Source organism: Pelophylax lessonae (assembly GCF_965119305.1).
Source record: "Pelophylax lessonae genome assembly, chromosome: 3".
Taxonomy (NCBI): domain Eukaryota; kingdom Metazoa; phylum Chordata; class Amphibia; order Anura; family Ranidae; genus Pelophylax; species Pelophylax lessonae.
Genome location: NC_138770.1, coordinates 419,427,616 through 419,439,629, shown reverse-complemented (window position 1 = coordinate 419,439,629; position 12,014 = coordinate 419,427,616). Strand labels below are relative to the sequence as shown.

At 41.4% G+C, this 12,014-nt stretch overlaps 1 protein-coding gene across 3 annotated transcripts in view; it reads right to left on the bottom strand.

The window, feature by feature from the left end:
• Positions 1-8,084: 8,084 nt before the first annotated feature.
• Positions 8,085-12,014, bottom strand: part of NKAIN2 (sodium/potassium transporting ATPase interacting 2) — a gene marked incomplete at its 3' end in the record, with an annotated part of 1,265,187 nt that continues 1,261,257 nt past the window's right edge. For all 3 annotated transcript variants that reach the window (XR_014225095.1, XM_082252276.1, XM_082252277.1), the window contains one exon: positions 8,085-9,442. Coding sequence is in view for 1 of the 3 variants with exons in the window: in XM_082252277.1 (XP_082108403.1) it covers positions 9,433-9,442 (10 nt within the window). The remainder of the gene's footprint in view (positions 9,443-12,014) is intronic.

The window sequence follows — 12,014 nt, the reverse complement described above, 5'->3', positions numbered from 1 at the left end:
TCACAAGGGGCTCCGAGGGTGGGTTCCTGCACACACACAAACGCCAGGGACACAATTGTCCAGCAGGTGCACAGTTCTGGAGGATGAGGAGGAGGAGCTGGAGGAGGAGATGGAACCATGTTCACAGCAGGGTGGCACCCAGGCCAGCTCATGGCCATCACTGGTGCGTGGCTGGGGGGATACAGAGGACACGGACGATACACCTCCCACAGAGGACAGCCTTTCCTTGCCTCTGGGCAGCCTGGCACACATGAGCGATTACATGCTGCAGTGTCTCCACAACGACCGCCGAGTTGCCCACGTTCTAACTTGTGCTGATTACTGAGTGGCCACGCTGCTGGATCCCCGTTACAAGCACAACGTACCGTCCTTAATTCACTCACTGGAGCGCGATCGCAAGATGCGCGAGTACAAGCGCACGCTGGTAGACGCGATGCTGCTGGCATTCCCACCTGACAGCGGGGCCACAGTGAAAGCACAAGGCAGAGGAGGAAGAGGTCGCCAACGCAACCAGGGCACCGCCAGCACCTCAGAAGGCAGGGTTAGCATGGCTGAAATGTGGAAAAGCTTTGTCAGCACACCACAACAAACAGCAGCACCAGCAGCTCATATGGAACGTCTTAGCAGGAGGCAGCATTTTACCAACATGGTGGAGCAGTATGTGTGCACACGCCTACATGTAGTGAATGACGGGTCTACCCCCTTCAACTTCTGGGTCTCCAAATTGGGCACATGGCCTGAGCTTGCCCTTTATGCCTTGGAGGTGCTGGCGTGCCCTGCAACCAGTGTATTATCTGAACGGGTATTTAGCACGGCTGGGGGCGTTATCACAGACAAGCGCAGCCGCCTGTCCAGAGACAATGTGGACAAGCTCACGTTCATTAAAATGAACCAGGCATGGATCCCACGGGACTTTTCCGTACCTTGTGCAGAATAGCAATGGATATAGACCTTACCCAGCCATTGTTCTATTTTTGCTCTTTCTCACTCTTTTGGGGTGTACCCTCATTTAAAATTTCTGAAAAGAAGCAGTGTTGGCTACCTCGTCCTCCTCAGGGCCAGATTAACGTAGGGGCTATTGGAGCTGCAGCTCCAGGCCCCTACCTTTATATAGGCCCCGGGTTGGCCATATTCACTGTTACCGCTCTTCTGTCACTTGTAAACACAGAAGTCTGGCTTCTATGCTCGCTTCCCCAGGCAGCTCCCTCAGAACCTCCCCACACAGCACGAAGGCCGGACAAGGAGGGACAGTTGCCGATGCATGGATGTGTTTATGGGCTTCAGAGACAGCATCCCATGTTGAATTAGGCATGCATGGCTGCACCCTTCCTCCTCTGGGTGCATGCCAAGGCACGGCCCTTAAGGCCCTTGAAAATCCTCAGCACCAAGCCCATGATGCTCTTAATCCGGCCCTGGTCCTCCTCCACCGCCGCTTCCACCTACACCGCCCATAGGTGTGCGCAGCCTATTGCATTAGGGTGTGCACCCCAAAGTTTAAATACACATGCATGTGTTTGCCTACATGTACATGGCCCCGATACATTACTCTCCCTGCTGGCAAAGAGAAATAGAGCAGAGCAGGTCCGAGGGAGATCTTTCCCATCTCCTCACTGGCAAACAGAGCGATAATGCTATGTGCCCTAGGTGATTAGGGTGTGCCCAGGTACACCCGGCACACCCTGTGCGCACGCCTATGACACCGCCACATCCACCACCACCTCAACCTCCCTCCTACTCCATATGGGCCTCGTCCTTCAGAGATGAAGAACATTGTTTTATTTTTCTGTTTTTTTTTTTTTGTTGTTTTAAGTTATTTCCCTATCCACATTTGTTTGCAGAGCACTCACCATGGTCTTAACTACGTTTTACTGCCATTTGCAGCACTCTAGCTCTTTCCATTGGTGTTTTAGAGCCATTTTAGTGCCTGAAAGTTCAGGTCCCCATTGACTCCAATGGGGTTCGGTGTCCGGGAAAAGTTCGGCAAAAGTCCGGGACACGGACCCAGACTTTTTTTTAAAGTTCGGCCGAACCTGCCGAACACGGACATCCAGGTGTCCGCTCAACTCTACTGGCGACCAGAACTGGACAGAATACTCCAGATGTGGTTGGACCAGAGTATTATAAAGTGGAAGGATTATAGTCTTATCTCTGGAATACATCCCTTTTTTTATGCATGCTAATATTCTGCTGGCTTTGGTAGCTTCCGCTTGACATTGCATGCTATTGCCTAATCTATAATCAACCAAGACTCCCTGATCTTTCTCCATTTTTGATTCCCCCAAGGGATCCCCCCCAGCGTGTATTGTGCTTTTATGTTTTTAGTCCCCAAGTGCAAAACCTTACACTTCTCCACATTAAACCTCATTTGCCATGTCGTTTCCCACTCCGTTATTTTGTTCAGGTCATTCTGTAGGATATCTGCTTCATGCTGTGCAGTTATTGCCCTGCCCAATTTTGTGTCATCTGCAAAAACTGATATTGAACTACTGATCCCGTCCTCAATGCTGTTTATGAATAAATTGAACAAGGTTGGTCCCAGGACTGAGCCTTGGGGGACCCCGCTTACCACCTCAGACCAGTCTGAGTATGCGCTGTTTATTACCACACTTTGGACACACCCTTTTAGCCAGTTCCGTATCCAAGAGCAAACCCTGCTGTCGATACCTGCAGACCTTATTTTATAAATTAAGTGCTTGTGGGGAACTGTATCAAACGCCTTAGCGAAATCCAGGTACACCACATCCACTGGTCTCCCTCTATCTAGCTCACAGCTCACCTCCTCGTAGAAGGTTAAGAGATTGGTTTGACAAGAACGCCCATTTGTAAACCCATGCTGATTACTGCTGATGATGTTGTTGTCTTTAGCAAACTCTATGATATAGTCCCTTATCATCCCCTCCAGAACTTTACATACTATCGATGTCAAACTGACAGGCCTATAATTGCCCGGGACATGCCTCTGCCCCTTTTTTAATTTACTGTGCATGAGGAAGGGAAGTTTAAGAGAAAATTTGAGAGCATCCTGGAGTTCAGCTTTAAATCTTGAGATGCATATACAGTAAAACCTTGGATTGAGAGTAACTTGGTCTGAGAGTGTTTTGCAAGACAAGCAAATTTTTTTTATAAATTTTGACTTGATAAATGAGCAATGTCTTAATATACCGAGTATATCTATATACATAGACCTTCCTCCGCACCACCATCGACATCACCCCTCCCACACTGCGCCCCAAGCCTCGCTTTCAGAACGTTCTACTGCAGGGTAGTCTTCCCGATCATGATTGCAAACTGACAGCGGTGAGAGCCATTGGTAAGGAGGATGATCGATGTGGACAGCTTTACCCTGGATGCTTGCTTACTTAGATGTGCCTCTTTTACTCATCAACCATGTGAGTTGCTAAATGTTGTACCTTCATTATATGTAACCATATTGCTACACTTTGAGGCCCCTCTCTCCTCTTTTATACTCTGTAGCTCCTGCTGGATTTTGCTTCTAATCCCCTTGTGGAGACTGCCATTTGTGGATGGACATTTTATGGTTACATACCCTATCACATTGCTATAATCTTTTTATATAGACTATAAATAGAAGGACCTATGAATAAATTGGTTGTGGAACGAATCATCTTAGTTTCCATTTTTTCTTATGGGGAAATTCACTTTGATATAAGAAGGGCTTTGGATTACAAGAATGTTTCTGGAACAAGTTATGCTCGCAATCCAAGGTTTTACTGTACAGTATATCTGAAATGTAGTTTGATATTTTATTAGTTCATCAATGTGTAACATCAGTCATATTTCAATCTGGTGATTCTGAAGCACACCTGATGTTGAAACAGCAAATCCCTCTTTGCTACCTCTCAAACACCAAAGGTCTGAGGTAAAAGGTTTGACACAGCCGAAAGATGCAAACCTTGGAAGTTTGTGATTTGGAAGAATGTGATTTGTGATGAAGAGAGGGGAAGGAGAAATAGAGGGAGAGAAAATGGCAGGAAGAACACTCCTACTGAGTTTGTATAGATGTATGTGTGTGCTAAATAGAGATGAGCTTTGGCATCCTCCAAACTCATCTCAAACCTTAGCACCTACGGGCCAGGTCATTCCTCGCAGCTCACATGGGCTGCGGGACGGGGAATAACCTGGCCCACGGCTGATTGAAGTACAAAAAAAGGAGGAGTTCAGAGTTAGGGTTAAAGAGGAGTATGGAAGATTTCCACACTCATCTCTGGTGCTTATTCTGAAAGGGCTGCATTCGGGCAGATTCGTATAAGGTAATCTCTTTCTCTCTCAGGTCTACCCTCCTGAATATAGGCTATACTCTTACTGTATGCATATTCTTAGGGTGCTGATATGCTTTTTACTGCCCATTTAGGACTAACAATGATCTTAGGATCCAAGTTCCAGCTGCATTTTTATCTTGGCTGATCTCCCCACTATATGAGATATGTGTTTCCTCTTTTGGAAACACGAATAGGTACTAAGCATTTATATACAAATTTATATCCTTTATGGTGACGGTGAATATATTCATTTTCTTTATTTACTGCAGACCTATACATACAACCTTCTCATTTTATCTTATAACCTCTATGTGGGATAGCTCATTGTCCTGATCACCCCTCCACATCCGCTGGGGAGACTCTTTTCTTGGATGGCACCTTCCCTTTTCCTGACTTAGTCTGTCACTTGCACGGTGGAGGCTTTGGATGCACCTGGTGGTTTACACTCGCATGTACGAATAACTACAGATATATATGTATACACTAATAACTGTCGATGTTGTTATACCATACAGGCTATACAAGGCACATTATATCCTATGTGACTTACACCCCTGAAGAAGCGGACCTCTTGTGCCCGCGAAACATGTCGGGAATGGTCTGATGCTCCTCATCGGACCCAATTTACAACAAATTGCTGCCTTACGCCTATATGCCTTAGCTCATACTTTATCTCATATATGTTTATGTATGTTTATGTTTATGTAAATTATGATTTTGCTTGATATACGCTGTTTTTAATATGTACCAATAAACTTTTTTAGTTTTTATAACACATTTTTCCCCTTTATTGCTCTACCTGGTACCTTTAAAGTCCCACCAGCCCTCAACATTTTTTCCTACTGTCTCTGTTTTTCCATTCCTATTTTTTCTTTCCTACCTTCTGTCGGCCCTCCTTTCCCACTTTTCCCCTTTGCCTTTTCTTCCTCTCTTCCCCCGTCTTCTCTCTCCTCTCCCCTTGCCTTCCCCTTCCCTCCCCTTCTCTTCCCTCTTTCCTGACCTTTCCCTCTCCTTTTTTCTCCCTTTCCCCATTCCTTCTTCTTTCTTTCCCATTCCTTCCCCTTCCTTTCTTTATTTTTTCTTTCTTTCCATTCTTCCTATCCAGACCCATGCCCCCACACCTTGGGCTTGTGCCTTGGAGACTCTTTGGGAATATTCCCCATTATCTACAGTATACAATTTAGGGATGTGGTACCATTTTTCTACTGATCTATTACAAACATAATTTTGAATTTGAAAGGGCTGCAAAATAATTTAGCATATGGTAAACTGAATGGACGTGAGATCATTTTAGAAGAGTTCCTGTTGATACTGGGCAACACCAAAAAGGTAACAGTACAATTGCAAGAAAAACTTTGCAACCCCTTTGGAATCAATAAAGTATATCATTCTTATATAACACACAAAATAGACAACATTCTCATATCTTTATTGAACAAATGGTTCAAACAATCAAAATCCCTGATGGAAAAAGTATGCAAAGATTTAGAATAATGTCATATAGCAGTGAGGGTAAATTGACCCAGGTATTCCAACCAACGGGATGAGGATAGAAGGTACTCGTTCATATAAAAATGTACACATACAGTATGTCAGTTACTGAAAGGATCTTCTCCATAAAGATATACTAACATGTTCCAATGAAAAATTCCAGATGACCTCTGCACTGTCAGTTAAATAGATGTAAAGAGGCATGAAGGTTGAAATGGTAACAAAGCCTGGGTTTGCATGACTTAACCTAAATAGAGTTGCTAATTAAAGAAATGCCAAAACTATCAGTAACTGAATTTTGCACCACAGTGCAAGTAGGTTCAGCAGCTACCAGGGCCAAATTGCGTTATGCTTTTGAGTACTACCCCTGTTGGCTGGTTTAGTAATATGCTAACCGGATTAGATGTTATTGCCACAAAAGCCACACTGAGGTTAGGAGCAGAGAAGCTGAAAGAGACAGTTTGCTTACTCTGCATCAAAGCAGCTAGAGCAAAAACAGCAAGGCAAACTGCTAAACTATTCTGCTGGCAGTTTGCTTTAATGTGTACAGATGCAACATCAGCAGTCATGTTGTGTAAATAGCTGTGTGCCACCTCTGGCAACCTTGCCCTCCCAGGTCATGGTCTATCATGCCTATGCACAAATTCAGCCTTACCAGCCCTGGTCATGGTCTATCGAGCCTATGCTCAAATTCAGCCTTGCCAGCCCCGGTCATGGTCTATCAAGCCTATGCTCAAATTCAGCCTTGGCAGCCCAGGTTCCTGTCTATCATGTGTATGCACAAATTCAGCCTTGCAAGCCCATGTCATGGCTATGCCAAAATTTAGTCTGGCCAGCCCAGGTCACAGTCTATCATGACTATGCTAAAATTCAGCCTTGCCAGCTCAAGTCACAGTCTATCATGGCTATGCAAAAAAACAGCCTTGCCAGCCCAGGTCATGAACGATCATGGTCTATCATGATTTTGCAAAAAGTCAGCCCTTCAAGCCCAGGTCACGGTTTATCATAGATATGCTAAAATTCAGCGTTGCTAGCCTAGGTTACGGTCTATCATGGCTATTCTAAAATTTAGCCTTTCTAGCCTAGGCCAGTCTATCATAAATTTGGAAAAAGTCAGCCTTGCCAGCCTAGGTCATAGTTATTCAGAAATTCAGCCTTGCCAGCTGCAGGAAACAGTGGAGATTCTTGTTCTTAAAAAAGGTTGGCTTAGTTACTAAATACAAGGGGTTCACATACTTTTTGTAGTCAGGACTGTGAATGTTCAAACAATATGTTCCATAAAACCATACAATTCTTTTTAGGATATTATTTTATGCAGATTTTGTTTGGGACAATAAAACCGTGTTTAGGAGTCACTCTTGAGGAAACCAGTAATTACAGCAGGTTCACAAACCTCTTGCAATACGTATAATAAGGGAAAACAGATTAGCTTTTAAAGAAGACCTTGCATTATCTAGTAGATGCCCTATGTAAAAAATGCTCAGTTAAATAAAAAAAAAAAAAAACAGAAAAAGTAAAAAATTCTTACTTTACACCAAAATTGCTGGTGAGCTCATCTAGGCAAGGGTGCTGCCATGGGTATTTTCTCTGGATATTGGGAAAGCTATGGATCCAAATCTCATGAGAGATTTGGGCAGTGCTGGAGCAACGTCTCATGATATTCAGGCTCCCTGGATCGGGGACTCACTTTTAATATTTGAGATTTGGTTTTACCAACAGCCAGCAATAAAAATGATTGTTTAAAACACCCATGATACATTTTGTGAATATTCTTTTTTTTTTTTTTTACGACAAAAGCCTAACATATGTGTTCTGTGGTTGGAGGAATGAGAATTTTGATTTGCATTTCATAGCAACTAATCTGAGTTTACTTTTCATTTCAATGCTACACAACATATTGAAAAGCTGGATTCTGACTGGTTATTGCAGGCAACACCTCCACTTTTTCTTTCAATCCCATTTTATAGAATATCCCTTTTGGAGCATGAAGCCTAACAAACTAAGGAGATAATACTGAGTGTAGGAATAATAATAAATCCTATCCAAATTCCTTACCATTTTTGATTTTCCTCCCTTTGATGAGACATTTTACTTAATTTTGCAAACAGTAGAAAACAATTTCACAGCTAAATGTTTAAAGGAATATTATTTATCATCAAGCGTAAAAAAAAAAGTATTTTTAGTAGTTCATGATACAGTGGAATAGTAATTTCCTGAAACAGGATATCTTTGTCAGCTAATGTTCATTTCTTTTTATAATCACAGGGTTACAGGAAGATAAAATATGCATTTTAATATACTAACAAATTCCCCAGACATCACAAAGTTTCAGATATTCACAAAAGAAACTGTTTTCTTATATCATGAAAAAAAGCACATCCACCATATTATACATTAAACGGAAGTATAAAATATTCATACTAAATAAACGTTTAATTGATTTTCTATAGAAATCTTTAGATGTACACTTTATTTTGTAAAAGACAAGTCACATAAAAAACACCAACAGTGGCAAAAGATAAAAACAATGACAAAAGAGCAGCCTTTTTTTTTTCTGACACTTTCTACTCAGCATGTTCTATGGAATATTAAGAAAATCCTTTGCCCTAAGTTAGACTAATTTGAGTAAGAAGTTATGGGATACATTGCACAGCAATGAACGCCTCCTTTGCCTATGCAATAGGACAGACCTTCGGGAAGTTGGGCATCATGCATTGGGGGGGGATCCAGAATCACAGAACTAATGGCTTTCTAGCATAAATAATATTTTCAATTAAGAAGCTTTGTTGTGAATAGCCATATGGCATTTACAAATGTAATATTTGGGCTTTTTATTGCCATATACTACGATTGCATTTATTACCAACATCATAAATTACTATACTGACATAGCACCTCTGTCAATCTTTTACAAATATTGTCTGAACTAGGAAAGCTTGTCAATCAAAACTTAAAGGCAATACTTCTGAGCCACCCAACTGCTGTATTCTGTTTGGAGGTGTGATGCTATAGAGAGGTCCTATCAAATGTGCAGTCCAATCAGAGAGTCGGATCCCCAGAGCAGCAACAAAGATGCAGATGGTGGAAGCCTTTGCGAGGTGACCAACGTCCTATAGCAAGCCCTCACGGGTAACGTAAGATTTTCCTCCTCTGACAATCACATTTTGGCTGGGTTAAGGCAAAATACAGGCACATGATGTGGCTGCCTGCAAAACAAACCTAATATGTCCCACTGCCTCAAACTCAGGCGGCATTTATGGCACTTTTAGTTTAATTCACAGTCTTTGATGTCCAGATTGATCATAACACTTAGGTCTCTTTTATGTCATTACTGTCTGTGCAAACATCATGTTGTAACTCAAAGTGACTGAGTTAGAGCTACCAGTGCAAAAAGAAGGAAAAGCAGAGAGACTTCCAGTAGAGGGCACTAAAGCACCAGTAATAAGACAGTTTTTCCATCTTCCTGGGACTGCAATATTTGCATCTGCTAATACATCCACTTGTGTACTGTGAGAACTAGCATCATTCTGATCCAAGGAGAAGAAAATACAATCACGTATACTTTCTTGCCCTCTTTATACAATCCAAGGGAATGTTTCGTTTCCAGGAAGCAATTTGTGTGAATGCTCCTTTAAACTTCTACATTGATGATTTGTCTTTGTTACTTGGACCTAAAACAACAGAATGGAAGTCATAAGCACAACTTGCATTTCAAATAGAATCCCCCCCCCAATGCTTTCTTTTGCATAAGGATAAATGCATACTTGTCACAATTTTTTTTTCCAGTAGTTTCACAAGAAGATCAACATAAACATGGAGATGGACATTTTTAGTTTTAATTAAAACAAAAAAAAAAAAAAATATATATATATAGAATACTCTGAAATTGAGTGATAAATATTTAATTTTTAACATTCAGGCTCAGAATACAAACCAGTTCTAATCACTATATATAGCATAATAATAGTTGCTTGCAACATAAACTTTAACCACTTAAGGACCAGGCCTATTTCTGACACTTGTTGTTTACAAGTTAAAATCAGCATTTTTTGCTAGAAAATTACGTAAAACCCCCAAACATTATATATATGTATCTGTTCTGTTTTGCATATATATATATATATATATATATATATATATATATATATACACATATATATATATATATAAATATATACACACATATATATATATATATATATATATATATATATATATATATATATAATGTTTGGGGGTTTTAAGTAATTTCCTATCAAAAAATACTGATTTTAATTTGTAAACAACATATATATTTTAACCTCTTTAGTGGTATTCCCGAGTGTGGCTCGGGGTTAATATAGTGTACCAAAAGCGGTAACCCCGAGCCACACTCAGGATTACCCCAGAATCAAACTCACCTTCCCCTGCAAACCCCCGCCGTCCTCCTGGCATCCTCCCGCTGTTCTCCCGCTGTGTGCTCAGCTAATGTCTTCCGGTTCCCTTCGCTGCGAGTGTTGCGATGCAGGGGGGTGGAAGCGGCGGCAAATTCAAGACTGTAAATATACCAAGTTGACACAAAGTTGTTATCCTAACGGATTACACTGTATCATGCCATTTCACCTCAGCATTTCACATGGTGATTTTTCCAGAGCCCTGCCTGTGCTTTTCCAGTTCTTTGTGCCCGGAAAATTGAGAATGACCATGGCGTCCAAAAAGCGTTCTCTTTGCGCAAAAGTGCTTTTAGACGAACTGGAAAACCGCGACAGCAAAAAGGGAGTTACTTGAAGAACTGAGCGATAGCAATTCGTGGGAAAATTCGTCATCAGGTACGGAAAGTGACAACAGCGACAATTCTGATGTCTCTTTCTGGCACATAGCTCCGTTGGAAATTCTGAAGAATCATTTCATACACTTCCCACATTTTTTTTAGGTTTGGTGCAAAATGAAAATAATGTTGAATTTGATGAAACTGCTCATTCTGCACCAAAACTAAAAAAAAATTGTGAAGTATATCAAATGATTCTTCAGAATTTCCAATGGAGCTATGTGCCAGAAAGAGAGATCAGAATCATCGCTCTCGTCACTTTCCGTACCTGATGCGAATTTTCCTACAAATCGCTATTGCTCAGTTCTTCAAGTAACTCTGTTTCTCTGTTTTCCAGTTCGTCTAAATGCTTTTGCGTAAAAAGAACGCTTTTTAGACACCATGGTCTTTCTCATTTTTCCAGGCACAAAGAACTGGAAAAGTCATCAGGGGAAATCCTATGGTGAAATAGCATGATACAGTGTAATCCGTTAGGATCACAACTTTGTATCATGTCATTTGGTGTATTTACATTTTTGAAATTGCTGCCGGTTCCATCCCCCTGCTTCGCGATGCTCGCAGGGAAGGGAACCGGAAGACAGGTGCCAGCATTGGCCGAGCACAGAGCGGGAGGATGGCTGGAGGACGACGGTGGAGGACGGTGGGGGATCGCAGGGGAAGGTGAGTTTTATTGTGGGGTAATCCAGAGTGTGGCTCGGGGGTTACCGCTTTTGGTACTTTATATTAACCCCGAGCCACACTCGGGAATACCGTTAGGGAGGTTATTATAATTTATGATTTCGTGTTTCAAACTTTATCCTACCCGGGATGTCTACTATACTCTTGTTTGGACAGATTTAAATGGGTTATTCCTAAAATATAAATATGAAACAACATATTTCCATGCAAAACAATGTACGGCTTTTAGCACAAAAATTCTGACATAATCAGACCACCAGGGAGGTTATGGAGACCCTAGAGAATAAAATGGGGATCGTTGCAATACTATGTCACACCGTATTTGCGCAGCGGTTTTACAAACGTTATTTTTCCGGGAAAAATACACTTTTTTTAATTAAAAAATAAGAAAATAGTAAAGTTAGCCCAAATGTTTTATATAATTTAAAAGAGAATGTTCTGCCGAGTAAATTGATAGCTAACATGTCATGCTTCAAAATTGTGTACGCTCGTGGAATGGCGACAAACATTGATACTTAAAAATCTCCATAGGCAACAATTTAAAAATGTCTACAGGTTACAAGTTTAGAGTTTCAGAGGAGGTATAGGGCTAGAATTATTGCTCTAGCTCCAACTATCGTTGCCATACCTTACATGTGTGGCTTGAACGTTGTTTACATATGTGGGCGCGATTTGCGTATGCATTCACGTCTGTGCAGGAGCTCGAAGGGACGGGGCACTTAAAAAAAATTTTTCCTATTAATTTTACCCTTTATTTT